Source organism: Carassius carassius, chromosome 25 (genome assembly GCF_963082965.1).
Source record: "Carassius carassius chromosome 25, fCarCar2.1, whole genome shotgun sequence".
NCBI classification, from domain to species: domain Eukaryota; kingdom Metazoa; phylum Chordata; class Actinopteri; order Cypriniformes; family Cyprinidae; genus Carassius; species Carassius carassius.
Window position 1 is genome coordinate 7735096 of NC_081779.1, and position 22542 is coordinate 7757637.

At 35.9% G+C, this 22542-nt stretch overlaps 1 protein-coding gene across 1 annotated transcript; it reads right to left on the bottom strand.

Annotated features, from left to right (window-relative positions):
* Nucleotides 1-532: 532 nt before the first annotated feature.
* LOC132104047 (ceramide synthase 2-like) lies at nt 533-21737 on the bottom strand. The gene is made up of 11 exons (XM_059509232.1): nt 21301-21737; nt 11781-11954; nt 11313-11430; nt 10935-11053; nt 8997-9054; nt 7976-8026; nt 7530-7622; nt 3200-3328; nt 2543-2649; nt 2105-2258; nt 533-1771 (listed from the first exon to the last, which is right to left on the bottom strand). The coding sequence occupies exons 2-11, from the start codon at nt 11951-11953 to the stop codon at nt 1619-1621; spliced, it is 1155 nt and encodes a 384-aa protein (XP_059365215.1). The 5' UTR covers nt 11954; nt 21301-21737; the 3' UTR covers nt 533-1618.
* Nucleotides 21738-22542: the final 805 nt, after the last annotated feature.

Here is a 22542-nt window from a genome sequence, read left to right on the forward strand (position 1 = left end):
TCATCATTTATTCACCCTCATGTCATTCCAAACCTGTAATGACTTTCTTCTGCAAACATGAGAACGGTTTCGTCCATGCAACTAAAGTCAGTGGGGTCCAATGTTGTTTGCACTCCATATTTCTTCAAAATATCTTCTTTTGTTGTCCACAGAAGAAAAGGCAGACAGGTTTTGGAGCAACATGAGAGCGAGTGAATGGGACAATATTTATTTTTGGGTCAACTGTCCCTTTAAGGTTTAAAATGATCTCATGTAAAGCAGCTGCTAGTGGGCAAACAGTACATACTGGATCAATTCCAGAAGTTTTTTTTTTTTTTTTTTAACTATGCAATCCATTACTCATAAATAGCACAAATGCAAGCCAGAGTTTCAATTATGTCAAACAGTTTGCTAACAACACAATCATTATAATGCATTTTACATTAGACGGGGAGTTACAAAGTGCATCCAGCACTCAATGCTGATAATTACTATATTTATTTCAATTGAAGAGGAAAACATCAACTACAGATTTTCCTGCCAAGTACGTTTGTTTTTGCTTTTTACGAAGTCATTTTTCACATACTGCATAAATGATCATCTTATCAGGTTTGCTGAAAGTATCTGGACCTTAAATAAAAATAATCTTAAATTAAAAAACTGAATAAAATAAAAAAAATAAAAATAAAAAACACTTTAAAATAAATGTGTAACTAATATATTTTTAGAATGCATTTTTTACAGAAATGTCAACCAAAACAAAAATATTAGTTATGAGATTTTCACACACATTTGTTGCTTCGTTACAAACTCGACAGACAAATGTTAAATGTAGAAAGCAGCACAGTGAGTCAGTGCCTATGGGACGGGATATCATGGCAATACAAATTTGAGTCGTTGCGTCTCTAGATGGTGGTAGTGTTGCAAAACTGGGTCAGTAACATCTGTTAGTGCAACTGGATTGAGGATCAGCGAGGAAGACCCTCGGCACACACAGGTGTAAACACACCTCTGATGAAGGTCATGTGTGTTTTCTCAGTAAAGCAGGTGTGTGAAGGTCACTTGGTGAGACTTATTATATAGTGAACAAATGGGAGACAAAAAAAAAAAACTAAACATTTCCAGTCAGTTTCCAGCAACTTTCTGGGATTCTGGGAAATCTGAAAGTTGACCAGACAAAACATGCAAAATCTTATTACTGACAAGTAAAGGGAGGATAATAGTGTGTGTGTGATGCCCAAAATATAAAAAGGAAAAGAAATGTATGAACGGCAGTATAACTTTGTACTAATAAGGCACTAAACAAGTAATAAATTGGAGGAAATATTTCCAGTAAAGCAAGTGAATGTTGGATTCACTAACTTTAGACAGACCCTGAACAAACTTAAGGTTTTTTTTAATGATATGGTACTGCTAATAGTGTTTTAAATAGTTTTCAAGGGGAAAGACGTTATATAATTCCTCCTTTTCGAAAGTGTCCGTTTCCAAAAAATGATTAACAAATGTATCTAAATGTATTGTGTGTGTGTGTGTTTGCTCTGGGCCTTTTCAATCCATCAAACACCCCTGGCAGTTTGTTGGTCTCGTCCGTGTGTACAGGAAGTGGAGTGTTGTACCTCCCCTCTCGTCTCTGCTAGTATCACTCAGTCTTGCGGTGATGGTTGTTGTTTAGAGGAGAGTGGCCGTTCTGCACTGGTCCATTTTTCATAGGAGCTTTCCTGCCCTCCTGCTCTTTCTCGTCATCCTCAGAGTCTGTTTCTTCTCGGTCACTCCTCTCGTCCTCCACGATATTCTGTGACATGACAAATGAAGGGTGATGAAGCTTTTAAAATCCCTGCAATTCATATTTTTTATGCAATAATTTCTGCCTGAATCACTTAAAAGGACAGGTCACACAAAAATGAAGGTCCTCTCATCATTTACTCATTCTCATGTAGTTCCAAACCAACAGGACTTTCTTTCTTGCGGAACCCAAAAGGAGAAATTTTGAAGAATGTCCACGTTTTCGTAGAGGCCCATTTTTATCTTCTGGGTTTGAAACCAGCAGTTACTGTTACAGAGCTATAGTGCGTGTAATGCCAAAACATAATATCAAATGTAGTGCAGTCTGTGTTGGTTGACTTACATTGCCCGGCAAGAATTTGACGGCCATACGCAGGATGAGTATGGCCCAGAAGATGTGCAGACACTGCAGCACAAACAGCAGCCCGTTAAAGAAGTAATACCCAAAGAACGGAGGATAAACAGTCACTGGATACACCCAGGTACAGTGCAAAATCCTGAGAGACACAGAAAAGAGAGAAAGCACGAGTTTTACATCTGACATTTAAGAATCAGGCACAAGGAGGTCATTTTCACAATGATTTAAAGAATTATTAAAGAGTGACATTTCAACCGAACTCTGAGACCGGCACGGATTACTATTTACAGACCCTCATTTGATATTAAAGAAGCAAATCATTTGATATCTCTTGACAAATATAGAAAGCGGGTCAAGAGAAATGCATGATTTATAGGTTTAATAATAAACCTTGGAATCAAAATCGAAAAGTTCCCAACTCACCAAAATGGAAAGATGACAAGTCTGGTGATCATGAAGACGACAGCAAATACGATGAATATGTAGTTGCATGCTTTTCTCCAGCCGGCATAGTTAAACATTTTGGCAGACTGTTGGGACAGACAGAGATGGGACACCTGTCTTTGAGTATTGCACAAAAGCACCACTAGAAGGCAGTGTTACACACCTACATTAATAACCCTGACCACTATACATGCTAAAGATGTATTGAATTAATTGTGCCATTAATAAGAGCGATATTATACGAAGCTCAGTAAGAGCAACAAACAAGATTTTTTTTTTAATAATAAAATGACATTTGGCTCATTTGTGAAATCATGCAATGGACAGGACTGCGAGTTCTTGTAACATCTGGATGTCACAAAAGCCAAATATGTATATAAGACCTATGTGATAGAATTATTTGTTCGCCACAAAATTCAGAGATTTTGAATAAAAACACATTAAAACGCGAATTATGTCTGTTGAATACAAATTTACATAAGCTCCTGAGAAAAATCTATTCACCGTAGCATTCTATTCAACAAACTGATGTGTGGCTTGCGATTGAAAAACATTTTCTACTTGTACTGCAGTGTAACAAAGTCAAAGCTCCAGGGACATAGTCTGAACGCTAATGTTCTTCAGATGTGCCATTACCTCCAGCAGATAGTCGGAGGCGTCGTGCACCAGCATAATGAGGGTTCCTGCTCTGATGTAGTTCACACACCAGGAGAAACTAATCAGCAGGATGGTGGCAACATGGTGCACTATTTGTTCTTTAAAGTCCTGAAGGAGAGAGAACAATTATTAGCTTACCAACAAAATAATGCTATGGTTTTTGACTTTTGTCATTGTACTGCCATGGTTTATTAGAAGTACCATGAAATGTATATACCTTAAATACAGTGCTTCTTCAGTAATACGGTACACTATTGATCAAAAGTTTGGGGTCGAATAAGATTTTTTAAAATGTTTATTAAAGAAGTCTTTACTAAGACTGCATTTATTGGATTAGAAATACAGTAAAAACAGTCAATGTGAAACAATATTACAATAGCAATTTTCTAATATATGTTAAAATGTCATTTATTCCTGTGATTGCAAAGCTGAATTTTCAGCACCATTACTCCAGTTTTCTGAGTCACGTGATCCTTCAGAAATCACTCTAATATGCTGATCTGCTGCTCGAGAAACATTTCTTATTATCAATGTTGAAAACAACAGTGCTGCTGCTTATAATGCAGAAACTTGATAAAACCAGTAGTTTATTGTACAGTACTTAAGTATGTTGTGGAAGTATCTGTACTTTACTTGAGTTTTGAGATTTCTTATATTTTACAAATATAAGATACATTTCCCAAAGCATATTCATTACTTACTACAAAATAGTCAGAAGAACACGGACTGCAGGAAAGCAGGTTTGACAAATCAGGTGTTTGCATGTTTGACTCCTAAAAACACATTTGCTCATAAACAAACAAGTGCGTGCACAACCGCTGATGATTCATTTTCCACTCAAGTCGAGGCTGCTTGTGTGATACAGCATTGTCAGTGATAATTTGGTAAGTGTTGTTGATCTGACCCGATCTGACATCAAGTTAGTTATAATCACCAAATCACACACAGAGTGCATGCACATTGATTTATTAGTCTGTTAAAATGTGTATATTGTTGTTCATGTATACTGTAAATCTTGTTCCTTTGTACTGCCATGGCACAGACTCTTGTACTCAAGAATTTCACCATCATTGCACTTGCGTACACAATGTGTGACAAAGAGATTTAGATTAAGATAAAGAGATTTATTAATAGGCTACTCAAAATTCCAGGCACTCTAAATTGTAGACAACAAAAATGCTTCTGTATGCTTTTATATTTATATAATTTAATAGTTAATCTATATCACACAAAGAATATTTTTGTTGTTGTTGCAGATATCAGCAGGAACATTTAATAATCATTTTATACAAGTTCAGTAAAGCAATAAGTGTCTTACGTTTTAGACATAATATTGCTTGTTTTTGCTCAATTGAGCTATTTTTAGGGTTCTTGGATGAATGGAAAGTTCTAAAGAACGGCATTTCTTTGAATTAGAAATACAGTGGGTCTCATACCTGCCAACCTTGAAGAAATTTTATGAGTACTACAAATAACAAACAACAAATTTTTTTATAATTTTCCATGCATACTGTTTAAATTTTTGCATTGTTTAACTTGTTAAAGGTTACAGATTTGGCTTTTTTAAGTAGTGCATCAGTGAAAGTCTCTTTGTAACAAATGCTGCCTTTGGAGGCAATCATGACTTTTCTTGTCACCAGAGAACTAAACATCTCTGTGCTCATATTAATAGATTATTATTAATGTTGAAAAGAGCGGAGAATATATATATATATTTTTTTTTCAGGTTTTTTCGGGGGAATAAATTGAAAGAACAGCATTGTTTGTTACATTTGTTACAGTTACATTTATTTGTTACATTTATATTATTTACATCAAGCTTTTGAATGGTATAGTATTGCATATTGTTATTGAAACTTCATAATGTTTCACTTGATTATACATTTAGTCAGGAATTATAGTTTGGAAAAAGTCTAACTAGTAAAATGTTTACACGTTATGTGAAAACTGGTACAAGTATATAAATAAATAATAAGAGACTTACTCATGTTTATTATCTCTGCTGAATAAAAGGCTTCATTCTTTTCCAAATCCAAATCCAAATCTCACTCAACCAAATCACATTTTGGGGTGAATTATATCTTATTCCTCTCATCGCGAAACAGTAAAATAAAAATAAAAACTTTATTTAACATTAAAATATGAATAGAGCGTTCAATGCGCGGTGGCGTGGTCGAATTAGAAGATAATGAAGGGAGATGTGAAAAACGGACATCGCGTTGTTTTCATATGGATTACTTTATCACAGAATATTTGTTTTTGGCGGCACTTGTTTAGTTTAAAAGGAGACATGTCAATCTTTCTATAGATATCTCTCTCATGTCTCTTCGTTGAGTATTCACGGAGTTACAGTTCATTTTAATGATGTGTTTGTAAATGAAGATCAGCGCAGACAAAGGCTGCAGACAGCACACCTTGTTTGTTATCTTTATTTTATAAGTGCACAAAGTTTTGTTGTTATTATGTCTGTATACAAATAAAAGTAGACCCTTTAGAGATTCGATTTTGCTCTTATCTGTACGATCAAAAAGTGTAATTTAAGTTATTTTCGGGGTTATCAGGAGAAAATGACTAATAACACATATACGCGTTAACCGACTCAAGAGGGTTGGTTGAACAGAACAATTCAAAACGAAAGAAAACAGACTGCTCTCTGCTTATGTAACATTAATCCGTATGAAATGTGCATTTCTCGCGAGACAGCATCGTCAACTTTATCTTTGCAGTCGACACGACATTGATACAGAAAACACTTGTTTATTAATAATTATATTCATAAAATATTCATAATCATTACTTTTGCCGGTTCTTTGTGACAGCTTTTAGGTGCGTTATTGGCAGGGCCACCCTTACATGTTAGCCTACATGAACGCGTGAACTGACTGAACTGAGCTCGTCACAGCTGGACTGCTTGTTATGATGTCAAGCTCATTTTTAATGTTCATAAATTCAATTAGGCTAAACATAGCCTAAGTGTTACCTTTATCTTACGTTTATCAGCACCTGGCCTGTCTAAAACCTTCTAGATTTTAAGCCATTCCACCACTTTCCTAACTGCCAACTAAGCTTCCACTTTATATTTTCCACTTGGATGTTAATACAGCCCGTCATTATTTCAGGCTGCAACAAAATGTGATTATTTTGGGGGTACTGTACTTACTAACACTATAAATGTCTTTATAGCTTTTAATCAGTTTAAGGCTTCCTTGCTGAATAAGTGAAAATAAATAAATAAATCTGACTGATGCCAAACATTTGGATGGTACAAAGTAGCATATGATACAACTCCAAATCATTGCATTTCTTCACAAACTAAAATTCAAACAAGCTTCTAAACAGTATTACATTGTAAGCATAGCTTTTGCACATACTCTTTGGTCTTTTCCGTACAAACTTCAGGGACTAAATTTGGATTTCACATGCTCAGTCGGAGAATATTAGTATTATATTGCCAAAGCTTCAGAGTCAAAGTTCAGGAGTCGCACCATAGACTAGGTGACTGATTAATCGAAACATCACTTAAAATATGTGATCTATTGAAATGCAGTGTGGGACAATATTGCCAGGTGACTTTTGATCGGTTGCATTTTATTATGTCAGGCAGGTGATTTTATTTATTCATGTTGAATAAAGCTCTATTCAATGCACAAATCATATTTAAATAGGTTTTGTTTAATTATCTTAGTAAGCACTCAAATGTTCCCTCAGACTTTAGAAAGAATGAAGATTGATGTATCATCCTCATTCAGCTCAGTTATGAAGTATTATTTGCCTGGATGGCTAGAAGTTCGATGAATAGCAATAAACATGAGACGCACTTCATGAACAGATTTGAAAGTCAACCTGACCCTGACATGAGAGATCATATTGTCCTGAACCTTTGCCAAGCTGGCCTGAAAAGTGTCTAAAACTTTCCAACAAGAGTAGCAAGGCTGCTTTTTTTTTCAGCAAGGCTTATAATAAACCATTGGGCAAGTGATGTAAAACTGCTGATATGCCGAATCCTGCTGTACTTTAACGGTTCACTAATGCTTTGTGTGCTGGATACAGACTATAAAAAACTCAAAATTAATGATATTAACAAAGGGTTCTGTGAGATAAGAGATTTTCCACAGATGTGCAAGTAAAATATTAACTATCCTCAACACAGCAGATAACATTCCACATCTAAGCTGGATTTCTTGGAAGTCCTTGTACACCTCTGTGACACTGATACTAAAAAACGAATGAATAGTGGGTATTTCTGTGAAAAAGATTGATCTTTTAGGTTTAGGTAGGGTTGTAAGTTTATTGTGTTTGGCTCACTCACTTTTCGCTTGATGTCTGATGCAACGCTGAAGAGGAGCGACATGTAAAAGCCTAGTTCAATCATGTAGTACCAGTACTGAGAAGGCAGCAGCTCCTGGGAAATACAGAAATTCATCAAATATGTCAATAGATGACGTTTCAGTGTCACTAACAACAGAACAGATACGTGGTTAAGCTACAGTAGGTTTTACAACTGACAAACATTTCTACAGACGATATATTCTGCTGTACATGACCTGAAACTCTAAGATGAGGTAATCTGGCATCAGTTTGCATACAGTATTTCTCTGGTGAAATTCAAATTTTTACAATCCTCCTTGTTAAAACATATTAACATAAGCTTATCAATATAAATGTTCACTGAAAGATCATTGTAAATTTTTACAAGGTTGTTCAGACACATTTTTATACACACAGGCAATAGAAGATTGAAAGAAGTGAACGTACCAGCATTGGAAACCCCGTCCACATCTCCTTCATTTCGTAGAACCAAGGTTTCTGAAGAGCACAAACAATATGAAGAGCATATGAGCCAAGACAAAAGCTCTCTCGCATTTCATCTCAACAAAAGCACTCCACAAGTATGACATTACATGGGTTATTAACATGAGGAGTAGTGCTCCACTAATATGGGTATTTGAACAGCCAATGTCAAAATTCATAGAGCAGGCTGGCCGATAGCTGATATAATGGCAGATAAAGCACCAGCCAAACGATTGGTTGGATGGTGGATTAATTCCATACCAGCTTCATTGGATAATTTCATGGTGAATAAGCTGAAATTGTATTAAAGAGGAATTTAAAAAACCCATAAGGTTTTTAAAATTTCCTTCAGATAAAAACTCTTAAAATGGATTAGTCCTATTTAGAGACTTTTTTTTCTCTCATGATCTTGACAACATATTGATCTAATGCCTTTTCTTAAATACTTGAGATTAGTTTTAAAGACAGACTAAGGTAATTTGTCCATATGCATGGTTTTGGAATTTCTTTTCAAAAAAAATTTTTTTGTGATTGTTTACACATAGCTCTCACATGTCATATTTATAGTTTTACTGTAAAAATGTAGAAAATGCTAATAAAATAATAAGTAGGTTTGTCAAATTTTGCATCTATAGTGAATGTACATACGTGTTAAATAAACATTTAATTTTAGCAAACAAGGTGTACACAATATTGATCAAATTAAATTTAAGTGAATTCTGAATTTAATTACATTTATTCAAAGTGCAATCAAATTATATATATATATATATATATAAAGGTGCATTATCCCTGGACAAATATAGTAGCAGTTTTTGGAAATGACCAAACATCAGCTGATTAATGTGGCCGATATTATCGGAAATAAATATATATTATAAAACAAAGTAGGTTTTAGTTCATGCCAATGAACTCAATATACAGTATATCATCGATATACATGTATGCGACTGAAGAGAAAAAGGGAAGCATTTGAAATACTCACATCAATAAGTGCAGCAAGGCCAGCAATGAAAGCAAGAAGGTAAAAGGTAAATCTCCAACTGTAAGAAAACGCATATACATTTCAGCAAATAATATCCAGAAGCAAGACATTAATCAGCAACATAATATATAAAGCCAAGCATCTCATCTCACATTACTCGACTTATTTTTTAATTAAGTTACTACACACAGTGACAAACTGTACAACACTGATACAAACACTACCATCACAAGCCCACATCATGACCAACAGCCCTACAACTGTATTTAAAGCATCTACAACCTACAGTTGTGACTGACAGCTGGAGATGGCATGATAAACTAATTTAAAGGATGTTTCAGGCTTAATACAAGTTAAGTTCTACTGACAAGCATTTGTGGCATAATGTACATTACCACAGACAATTAAAGATGCGGTTACAGTTGTGCACTTACAAGTAAACTGGGTCATGCACTTTTGAAATATGAAGCTTGTATTTATGTTAAAGCACCTACATGAATAATTGAACTTTACATTTGTCTAAATTGTAATTTGTGTAGGTGGATGATTTTTAGCATGAATAAAAAGCTTTACATGATCATGATAAGATGTGCACAATAAAACTTTGCACAGACAAGGTTAGTAATCAATATCACTTTAGTCTTATGTTGACAAGAATAATATCAAGAACTTTACTTCAAAAACAGTATGGATTGTAACGTTTGTAACAAAAAAAAAAAAATTCTAAATTTGATGAAAATTTCCGCAGCCTCAGGCCATCCAAGATATAGAGGAGTTTGTTTCTTCATCAGAACAGATTTGGAGAGATTCAACATTCCATCACTCGTTCACCAATGGATCCTCGGCATTGAATGGGTGCCGTCAGAATTGGAGTCCAAACAGCTGATAAAACATTACAATAATTCATGGCTCAAGTCTATCAGTTAACATCTTGCGTTTGTAATAAACAACCCATCAAGACTTATTGAACTTCTTGCTAAAAATAAAAGGCCTTTATTCAAACTACTGCTTTCTCCACATCAAGCACTGCTTAAACTAAAACAGTCCAAAAGAAGTGGATTTTGATACGAGAGGACAACAAAGGATGGACTCTTTCACTGGAGAAATCGTTTTTATGGATTATGGACTGTATTTTGGCATGAAAGCAACATTTTAAAAGTTAAAACGTCTTAATGGATTTGTTTCATACAAAAGCTCTTCTTCAGCTCTTCTAATCACAAGAAAATAATTGATGGACTGGAGCCATGTGGAATACTTGTGGATCATCGTGATGTTTTTATCAGCTGTTTGGCACCCATTCACTGCACAGGATCCACTGGTAAGCAAGTGATGTAAATTTCTGCAAATCTGTTGATGAAGAAACAAACTCCTCTACATCTCAGATGGCCTGAGGGTGAGTACATTTTTCATCATCACTTTAATTTTCCTTTTTGGGTGATTTTTTTTATTTAAAAAGGTAATCAACATAACCCGAAATGCTTTGAATGAACCTTAACTTTGTATTGAACCCTGTCCATTCCTTTAATTACATGTATTGAACGTGGTTCTGAAGCACTAGACAAATAAATGTTGAAATGTCAAGGACAAGATATTGAAAGACCAACCCACAGTTAGTAAACACAGTGAATTTATTTGATACATGGGTACATTATTCTAATTCTGTGTTTATTAATACCACATACCGTTTCTTCTGTGTGCAGTAGACTTCCTACCTAATGAAAAATTGATGTTTTTTTTCTGTTTTAAAGTGAATTTTGTTTATACTTGCATGTTGTACCACTCAAAACTCAGGTTATCTTGTGTGCATTGTTACTTAATCATTTTATAATGTTTATGACACTGTGAAAGCGTATTAAAATATGCAGCACGGTGGAACTTATGGCTATTTATGAAAGGTTGGAAATGGGGATCAAACAGCCTGAGCGTATTGTTGTGTACCTGGCCTCTTTGAACTTCTTCAGCTTGTTTGGTCGCTCTTGATTCCTTCGTCGCCTAAACCATCTGTGGATCTGTGTCTCCGAGTACCCGGTCTTTTTACCTAAACTCTCGATTTCACTCTGTAGAGTAACAGAGAATATGAAGGGATTCATAGGGTTTGAGTTACATATGTCACTCACAATAGCACTGAAACGATTCAGCATTAAAAATATGTGTTTATACACACAAGATAGCAAAAACTGACTTGCTGCATACATTTACATTCATAATACAGAATCGTTAATCAAGCCAGCTTATAAATGAGGAAACAAAGAGTACAAATAAATAGGGTTTTACTGTACTGGTGAGTCAGGCAGTGTAGAATAGGCAGAATTGTACCTGTTGGGGATTTTTATTTGAGATTCTGAAGAACGACTCCAGCGTGGGGTTGTGCTCCACTCTCACTCTGACTTTCTCCTTTACACCCAAAGCTGAGGCCATTCGAATGGCCACGGTCCTAAATTTGAAAAACAGCATTAAACTTTCAACACTTCAGTTGGAAAAACTGACAACACTGCATCAATGTTCACCATATTTAAAACACTGATCATTCAAAGCTTGTGCTCCTAAGTTTTTGAAATGCTAGAGCGCTCACAAATGTAAAAACATAATTCAGATTAATTACTGGATAGTTTTTTCTATGCTTTTAACAAATTCAAATAAAAATGGCCACTAAACATGACACGGACACATTTTAAACAGCTTTCTCACTAGATGAACAGCACGTGTTTACATGAGCACTTTTGATAAAAATACAACCTCATAAAACACTAATGAGCTAATATGCTCAGTAGGTTTGACACTGACCTTTCAAAGATCTGTCGTATAATGAGGAAGGCGAGGGCGATGGGCAGGGTCACCCAGAGGTCAGATGTCTTGCTGTAAGTGACACCGTCACGATCCTCCAGGTCGGCCCAACCCAGGCCTCCTGGAAACCACAGCCTCTCGTTCCAGAACCACTCGCTCAGCCTGGACAACATCCTGATGCAGAGGACGACACATATGACATATTCAGACATTTCGAAGACTACTAAAGAAGATTTCATGGGACTGTTACAAGTGTGAGATGCTTTTTTTTATTGTTTTCTATGATTTTTAACAACAACTAAGTGTTTTTTTTTATTATATATGAATCTTTAAAAACAAATCTAAAGCAATATAGGAATTCACGTGTATGTATGCATGTATGTATGTGTGCTTTATTTTAACATTTTAACTTCTTATAACTAAAAAAAAAAAAAAAAAACTGTCTCACCTGAAACTTTTGAATGGTAGTGTACATGAAATGGGGCAATGGTGTTAAGATTTGAGAAAAAAGATTAAAGGTAAAATATGCTAAAAACGTATATAATGTCCAATTACTATATGAAAATGATATGCAAAATACTATATTTTTAGCTACAGCTGAACAGATTATCCCTTTCTATGTTTTCAACAAATTCAAATTCTTGTAATAGGTTCGGTTCATGGGAATAAATGAGACATTAAAGGGATTAATTCTTTTTATATCAATACTTTAGTACTATACTGCATACAGGGAAGGGTTTCTGCAGGATTTTTAAGCTTCTTTAAAACTTGTACAAATTAAAACCATATGAGCAGGGTAGGGCAATGTCTATAGCAGTGGTCTCCAACGTGGTGCCCGCGGGCGTCTCTGAGTCGCCCGCCGAGCACGTTCTATAAATAGCCTGAATTGTAATCTTTCATTTTTTTTTTTATGATAACGTTATAAAATGAGAAAATAACTATTGGTGACATTTCATATACCATTAAAACATAATAAAATAATTCAATAATTTAAAATATTTAGAATCTGCACGTCTCTCTCTCTCTCTCTCTCTCTCTCTCTCTCTCGCTCGCTCTACGTCTCGCGCGCGCGCGCACCTCTCTGTCTCTCTGTCGTCTCTCTGTTGTCTCTCTGTTGTCTCTCTGTTGTCTCTCGCTCGCTCTGTGTCTCGTGCGCGCACCTCTCTTGTTCTCTCTGCGTAACGCGCGGCAGAGGAGCAGCGTTTTAATTTAGTTAAACACAGATATTATGTTGCTTTTCTAATTTTACATGCAAGTATGTAATGTAGGGCTGCACGATGTGTCGTTAAAGCATCGATATCGCGATGTACGAATCCACGATAGTCACATCGCAGGATGTGCGATGTAGGCTGTCGTAGTTGATACGTTATTCAATAACTGTACGGGCCAGCTACTCCCCTGCCCTTGACAGTGTGATTCGCGGATTAATTGCACAGCTTAACCATCATAGAGTGAAAGTTTATAATTGACAGGACTGAAAACCACATGCAAGTTTAACAGGGCAGAGAGAGAGCGCGGCGAGAGAGACAGAGAGAGCGCGCGAGAGAGACAGACAGAGAGAGAGAGAGAGCGCGCGAGAGAGACAGAGAGAGAGAGAGAGAGAGAGAGAGAGAGAGAGAGAGAGAGAGAGAGAGAGCGCGCGCGCGCGCGCGAGAGAGACAGAGAGAGAGAGAGAGCGCGCGAGAGAGACAGAGAGAGAGAGCCAGAGCGCGCGCGCGAGAGAGAGACAGACAGAGAGTACATTAGAAGTACAATCAATGTTTATAGAACTGTATATGGATTTACTTTGCATGTAATTTTTTTTTCTTATGAATGTAAGTGTGAATGTAAGAATGTAAGTGTGCTCACCCCATTTTTGTTTGTAAGAAAAAATATCGCAATATAAAATCGCAGAAAAATAAAATATCGCAATGTCATTTTTTCCCAATATCGTGCAGCCCTAATGTAAAGTATATAATTCAGTCACTATTTCATATTTATGCCGTTGTTCTTTCTCCCTTTCCCCCTGTGATTTTGTCTATATCGCGATGACCCCACATTTTTTAGGACAAAAACGCCTATTTTTAGGACAAAAAAAACTTGTCTTATATTCGGGTATATACGGTAATTATATATTCAATAGTCATAATATTTAACAATATTACTGTTTGTTGTTGTATTTTTCAAAACTTGAAACTGTGTGTGTGTGTGTGTGTGTGTGTGTGCGTGCCTATATCAAACAAGTAGCCCTCAAAACTATTTTATCCCTTCAGGGAGCCCTCACTCACAAAAAGGTTGGAGACCCCTGGTCTATAGTAACACATTCAACTGTAAAGTGACTGTTAAAAGCATGATTTACAGTTCAGATACATGATTTCACAAAAACAGTTTTATAAAATGATACACAACATTTTAGACTTTAAATCATTTTTTTATCAAATGGATGAGTCAAAAGTATCAATGACATTAATGTAAACAATTATCAATAAATTATTAATTAAATGACATATAGATACGGTTTACGGTTTATATTTTTATAATGCATTGTCTTCTTATCGATCCCCCAGTTCACATTTACAGCTCTGTGTGTTTACAGGGTAAAACATGGGTCAAAAACATTTTCACATTGGTCTGAACAAAAACAACCCCAATACTATGTTCCTGAAATACCAGAGGCTGCAGCTTCAGGGCCGCATTTTCACTAGGACCCTATATTTTGTGACCGCACCATCTAGACAATTCTATTCCAACAAAGGAGACTTGATTCAAACATTAAACAAATAGATGCAAAGACTAGATCCATGGAAACCATTCATTTATTCTGTTTCCATCTTATTTTCAATGCAAGAGCTGGCATGAACTTGAGCTGTGCAAAACATTTCACTGTGCTGCTTTACTGTGCTGCTGTGTGTGTGCGCGCGCTTGTATTCAAATCATTTTACATTTATTAAATGTACTAATAAACACACTAATTTGTACTGCACACATACAAAAAAATTTAATAAAAATTAAACTAAAAGATTCTAGAAATGCGGTATTAAAATAGGCTACACTACTCAAATAAATCAGGCTTATTGAAAATGCACATTTATTCTCTTCCAGCAGGAGGCGCTTTCAGAACGGCAGAAATACAGCAGTTTCCTTGATAAGGGCAGTACACAAAGCAACACAACACTTTGAAACGCACAGTGCTCATATTCAATTAAATCATAGCCTTTAATTGTTTAATTTTCAATATTAATCCATATTGCAATTCTGGTCTTTCCGTCCCAAAATTTAAGACCTCATGAAATCATAAGACTTTCTTTGTACAATTTAAGATGTTTTATGGCCTTAAATTTTACAACTTAATTTAAAACATTTTGTGGGAACCCTGCATGAATGCTTGGAGGGCGGTATAATTAAGTTTGAAACACTCCCAATGATGCCTTAAAATGCTGTCTATGCAAGCAGCTTAAGAATGCTTAAATGACAGTATTTACACTACATTGTCAATAAACCCTTACAAAACAGTCAAGTAACACATTAAGAGATTCAAAGCCGCCATTCCTTTAGTAAACACTCATGTCATCTGCCCTTAATATTGAAAGTCTGAATTACTCAGAAACTAAATGAGCTCAAGACCACTAATAAGCTACCATTTTAAAGCAAACTTGAAAAGCTCTCCTGCAGAGGTACAGAAACACATCCCTGGTACAGATTGGTGAGCCATTCACACGGGTCCAAGAAAACTTTTCAATGAAAGCCCCTCCTTATCGGCGTGCTGTCAGTGACACGGTTTGAGCGGATGGGCCACCAGCTGTACTAAAGCCTGCTCTGTCTCAATGGAGTAATTCTGAGAGGTCAGCATGACTTCACGGCTGCTGTCATTGGCTGGCAGAGGCTGAACGGCTGTACTGTCACCTGTGGTAATGAGTACTGCTTGGAGCCGACCGGGCCAGAGAATGAGACGGATTCCCTTCCTGTCCGTGCCATTCTGTTTGAATGAAGAGCTAAAAGCACAATGATAATACCAACTGTCAGAATGTTACCCGAGCACGGCCTGAATATATCAGCAATGTCAAACAGCGAATAAAGTTTGATGAAAGACTAGACACATGTGATGGTATAAAAGAGGTGCCAAGTCAAGTAATATAGGATTTGACTAAGTACAGAATCATAGATGACTAAATAAAGGTAGTTTTAAAAAGTACCCATTGAATCATTATTATTCTTTGAAATAATCAGTCAAATGATGATCCAAGACACCGTTAATTTTAATCTCCATGACTACTAACAAACATTTTCAAAAAACTTTGGGGAGTCTGAAACAGCAAAACGTCTCTCGTAGGACTTAGTTGCCTAGCATTAAATAAGACAAACGGACTTTGAACACGGAAACTAAAGACAGTTTGGCAACGTCAGCTTTTGTTTGCAGTCAGACACGGCTTTAAAGAATTGTTTGGTTAGCAAATACACAAACTATAAAAGAAGCTGGGAAGCTGTAGTTGTGTTTTTGTTCATGAATGGATCAGTGATTCATATTTGATATAAATTGGAGGAAGAAAAGAAATCAACGTTGCTGTCATTTTTGGGAAAACACAATGTGATGCTTACAGTTGCAATGAAGACAAAGTAGCAACAAATCTTTTTTTCTGTATTAGGTTGTACCTTTGAGTGTAATGGATTATCAGACAAACAATGTAGGACGGGGAACTGGTTCTATGAATTATTTGATGACTTGATGTTCAGATGTAGGCGTTGCACTCAAAAGGTCGGAGGCAGGATTTAATTGGACAAAATGATTGGTAAAGACCTGCATATGGCAACAGAGACAAGTCTGTCATTTTCAGGATATCCAGTTATGACATGTTGATTGGTCAATTTCCATACTAAACAGTATTTAAAAAGCAGCATATCCAATAAGTTTCATTTATGCAGTAAAGTTGTGATAAAATGGAAGTAACTGACTTCCATCATCTTTTTTTCCATATTGTGATGTACATCCAGGTGTAACAAATTACAAAAATTGGTTCAATGCATGGGCTGTTGATTAGATTTTGAGATGAAGCAGAGGAATTTGAGGTTGCAGGAGCGGAGTTTAAATAGACCAAAGGAACTGTACACAAAAACATTCATAACATGCATTTAGTGTGAATTTTCATTTCATGCTGACGTTAAGACAACATATTTCAATGACTCTTTCATAAAAAGTGCATGCATATTTGACGTTCAAGTGTCGAAATGTGCCTATAGTCAGCTGCAAATATGTCTTGACCCCCAAAAAATTCTAAAAAAACGTTTCTCAGTGGTTTACAGTACTATCAAATGTACTTAAAAACATACTAAAAGTTTACCAAAGTTTGACTCCAAGAAAGGCCCCGATTTCAAAATGGCAGCCGCCAGGTCCTTAAAATGACCATTACTCCTTTGTATTTCTCCTAGACCAGAAATATTGGTGCCTGATACATGTTTTGGCCATGTAATATTCTCATTAGCATATTTGCATGATAGATAAGTGATTACGAGTCCAATTATATATTAAAGCAATTAGTTACACGCATATTTATGGAAAAAATATGTACAATTTCCCTTAAGTACAGGTACATGTAAAAAAAAAATAGAATATCATGGAAAAATTCTTTATTTTTTTGTAATTTAATTTAAAAAGCAAACTTTTTATATTCTAGATTCATTGCACACAAACTGAAATATTTAAAGAGTTTTTTTGTTTGAGTTCTGATGGTTACGACTTACAGCTTCAGTATCTCAAAAAATTAAAATATTTTCTCAAAGATCAATCAAAAAAAGATTTACAAAACAGAAATGTTCAAGATCTCCAAAGTAGGTTTTATTATGCACTCAATACTTGGTTGGGGCTCCTTTTGCAATTACTGTCTGTGGCACTGCAGGTTGCTTTGATAGCGGCCTTCAGCTCCTCTGTATTGTTTTTCAGATGTTACTTATCTTCCTCTCCACAATACCCCATAGATTCTCTGTGAGGTTCAGGTCAGGTGAGTTGGCTGGCCAATCAAGCACTGTAATATCATGGTCAGCAAATCACTTTGAAGAGGTTTTGGCCCTGTGGGTAGGTTGTCAGGGTTTTGCACTGTCACTTTGTTTTATGTTTTGTTTCTTGTGTCTAGTGTCAGCACATGCCCTTGTTAATTGTTTTCTCGACCATGTGCTCCTTTAGCCCCTCCTCCTCGTTTCCTTTTTACCACACCCTCTCGTTAGCCTGGTTCGTCTTATTGTGCTCACCTGTCCCATGTATTTTCCTCCCTATTTATAGTGCCCCTCACCCTTTTGTGTTTGCTGGTTCATGGTCATTCTCACCCCCTCTGTCTGTGGATGTGTCCGTGTTTCCTTGTCTGGTTGGTCTTGTGCCCTTGTCTAGTCCTTGTACGTCTATGTTTTTGTCTTGCTCCTTATTTTAGTAATTTGTTTGTTCTTGGTTTTGGCTTTTATTTGTAATATTTAGTTTTTCTAGTCTTGATTCTTGGTTTTGATTTATTCTCTTAGTTGGTTAAATTTGTAATTTTTTGTGTTACTTAACCTTTTATTAGTTTATTGGCTTATATCTTTCCTTGTCAGGGTTTTTTTTTGTGTGTGTTTGTGGAGCTTTGTCCTGTCTAGTCTTGTGTTCGAGTTCCTGACCTGTCCCCGTGTGTCCTGCCCTGGTTCTACCTACCTAGCACTTGGTCTGTTTCAGAGTCAGTGGTCAACAAGTGTCTGAGCTCTGCTCTATGGTGCCTTGTGTGGTCTTCTCCATCAGCCTGGTTTTGCTGCCCCCTCTGTTGCCAAGTATTCTGCCAGTTGTTTCCTGAAGCTTTCCCAGTGGCCTCCCCTAGCTGTTCCTGTTGTGGTATCTATTGTTCACTTCACTACCATCTTGTATCAGTCGGTTTTGTCAAAACCTTATTACCTCACACTGCAATTGGGTCCTCCCTCCTAGATCCCTGACATAGGTGCTAAATCCCTGCTGCAAAATTAAATCTGCATCTCCATTAAGCTTGTCAGCAGATTGAAGCATAAAGTGCTATTAAAATTTCCTGGTAGATGGCTGCATTGGCTTTGGACTTGATAAAACATAATGAACCAACACCAGCAGACGTCACAGCACTCCAATCATCACTGACTTCAGAAACTTCACACTGGACTTTGGATTCTGCGCCTCTTCAGTCTTCCTCCAGACTTTGATTTCTAAATTAAATGCAAAATTTACTTTCATCTGAAAAGAGGGCTGTGAACCACTGAGCAACAGTCCAGTTCTTTTCCTCCTTACCCCAGGTGAAATGCTTCTGATGTTTTTTTTTTCTGGTTCAGGAGTGGCTTGGTTTTAGGAATGTGACAGCTGTAGCCCTTTTCTTGAAGATGTCTGAGCGTGGTGACTCTTGATGCGCTGACTCTGGCTTCAGTCCACTCCTTGTGAAGCTCTCCCCAAGTTATGGAATCTGCTTTTCCTGACAATCTTCCAAAGTCTGTGGTCATCCCTGTTGCACCTTTTCCTACCACACTTTTTCCTTTTGTCAACTTTCTATGAATATATTTTGATACAGCACTCTATGAACAGCTAATCCTTTCAGCAATGACCTTCTGTGGATTACCCTCCTTGTGGAGGATGTTGATGATTGTCTTCTGGAAAACAGTCAAGTCAGTAGTCTTTCCCATAATTGTGGTTGCATGTTCTGAACTAGCCTAGGAGGTACCCAGTATTTATACTCATTTAATAAAACTAAATCAAGCTCAAAATGGAATATTATAATTTTTTTGAGATACTGGAGTTTTTATTTAATTAAAACCGAATTAAAACAAAAACTTCTTGAAATATTTCTGTTTGTGTGCAATGAATCTAGAATACACAAATTTTACTTTTTTGAATTACATTACAAAAAAAAAAAAATTTTTTTTTAAGTAGTCAAGGATGAATTTTGTTTGAGCAAAATGGTATACTGTACACTGTGCTGTGCTGCAACAACATTACAAGGAGTCAAGCAATATCAAATGTCAGTATTCTCTTCTACCATCTTCTGAATTGCTGAAAATTGTGAATTTAGTTTTGTTGGGTTTAGTATAATGCCACCTTTATACTCAAAAACATCTATAGAGGGTGCATTACATGTATTACCTTATTAAAATTGAAATGAGTGACCATTTTAGAGGTTTCAAACACAGGCCTCTGTTCGGGCTAATACAGGGTTGTTTATCTCCAATTTAAGTTACTTTTGGGTGCAATAACTTTTACATCGAATGTAAAGTCTGTGTTTTAGCAAAAAAACAGGTACTGAGTAGGAGTTTCATGACAGGTTAAATTGTTTACATCTCTGGTTCACCCCAAACAATGATAAAACCTTACAGTATTCTCACAAAATCATGTATTTCATAAGTATGTAATCATGTCCGTGCAATTTAGACAAGTCCAATGGATTCATAGACCCAGAAAACATGGGGTTAGACACCAAGATTACTTGACTAAGTCAAATAATGAAGGAGTTAGGATATTTCAGGGCTCCCTCCCCATCTTGGACACCATCTTGAAAATTACACCTTTCTAGTGGTCAAACTTTGGTAAACTTTTAGTATGTTATTAAGGACACCTAATACTACAAAAAACAGCTGAGAAACCTTTTGTTAGAATTTTTTTAGGGTTAGGGGTTTTATTTTCATATATGCAGCCGCCTACTACTTTAATACTATAACTACAGTATACCTAAAGTAGTATAACAAATGAGTATAATGGCGATTTATGCATTATTACAAAATATCCAGATGACCTAAGCGAATTCATGAATAAATATTTTAGTGAACACAACCAAATATTTTAAATAAAAAAAAATAAAAGAGATGTGCTGCTTATCATAACGTCGTGACATCATACCGTCGCAGACTCCACTTCAAAGCCCACGAGTGTAACATGAGACGACAATCACAAGTTAATACATTGTGTGTTTCGTATGTAAATCAAACATACATCCGCCGATTACGTGGTTTTAACAACAAGTACGAGCATGATCGGTTAGACTTTCCCAATAACGGTTTATATTAAAACCTGTTCGTGAACAGCCGACATTACAAAATATTCGTGCCAAACAAGATTCGCCACAGACACGCTCTACAATGTAGCTCTTAAAAACCAATCCTCAATTTTGCATTGACTCACTAAGCATTATCCGAGCAGCTCTCAAACACGGAACCTGCCCCTGAAAACAAAGTAAAAAGAGAAAAGGAAAACATTGAAGGTTTCAGGCAGCGTATACCAACGTGAGCAGCATAGGATACAAGTTACGACGCACATTTGTTCGAAGGCGTGTTGTAATCACAAGTATGCATACTCAACATCACGCGCTAAAAAATTCAGCGTGTACTTCCATTTCGCCGTGCTCGGATGTAGGCCGTACACATCAAACAACTGACTTCAAGAGACTACCGTGCTAAAACAAAACCGTAACATTAAAATCCGTTATATATAAATAGATGAGAATACATTTACGGAAAAAGTAGCACATCGACAAAGAGTGACGCAGGAATGCGCACAGCTGCGCATAACGGTAACGTTACTTACTTTTAGCAGTAGTGCGAAACACAAGGGTGTGAGCCGATGAGATGGATTTAGCAAAGGTGCATGGAAGTGGGTGTAATCTCGCAGTTATTCAGGGCAATCAGTACAGTTTTGTTCGTTCTTCATAATCCAGTGTGTTTGCATAGTTCTCAAATCCTCGTAATATACAACTGTTATATAAAAACGCCAGGGGAAGTTTGGCGTTAAAGCCGACGTTCGAACTCTTCCACTTTTTGGTGTTTCCCCCGCTTCATTCACTGTTGTTTTTAGTCGTATACTTGTCAGTCAACCGACAAATAATGTTCACAGCTCAAATGATCGATTTTTCAACACTTAACGCCTCTAGTGTCCGAGTTGAAAGGGTCCAGACGTACTTCTGCAGGGTGCCGTGGAGAGACGAATCCAGTCAAGCGAATGAAAGACTATAGTAGAAGTAGGGCCGAAAAAAGAGGAGTGCCATACTAAATCCGAAGGGCGGGGCAGATGCTCTTTAATGTGACCAATAACTGCACGTGAGTTATGACGTGTTGAGGATGACGAAATATTTGAGGATGTAAAGGACACCTGTAAAACGATAGGAGTGATCATTCATCCTTCCCCACTGAACAATTGATGGTACATACACGAGGCATGGAATACAGAGCAGTAGCTTAGTCTTATTTAAAACGATATATTTGTTAGCCACCAACCAAAACAAAACCCACTGGCTTTATTTTAGTTCTGCTTTTTTAAACATTAAAATATATATATATATAAAAAATTAAATACACTTGTCTGTTGTGATTTTTTTCACCCAGAAGTGTACACAAAGACTATATATATATATATATATATATAAATTTTAATTTTCTCTTTAAGTATGATAAAATGTAATACGTTTATTAATAGTTTTAAAACCATTTTATATATATATATATATATATATATATACATGTATATATATATATATATACATGTATATATATATATATATACATGTATATATATATATATATACATGTATATATATATACATGTATATATATATATACATGTATATATATATATACATGTATATATATATATACATGTATATATATATATATACATGTATATATATATATATACATGTATATATATATATACATGTATATATATATATATATATATATATATATATATATAAAATGGTTTTAAAACTATTAATAAACGTATTACATTTTATCATACTTAAAGAGAAAATTAAAATTTGATGTGTATCTGCTT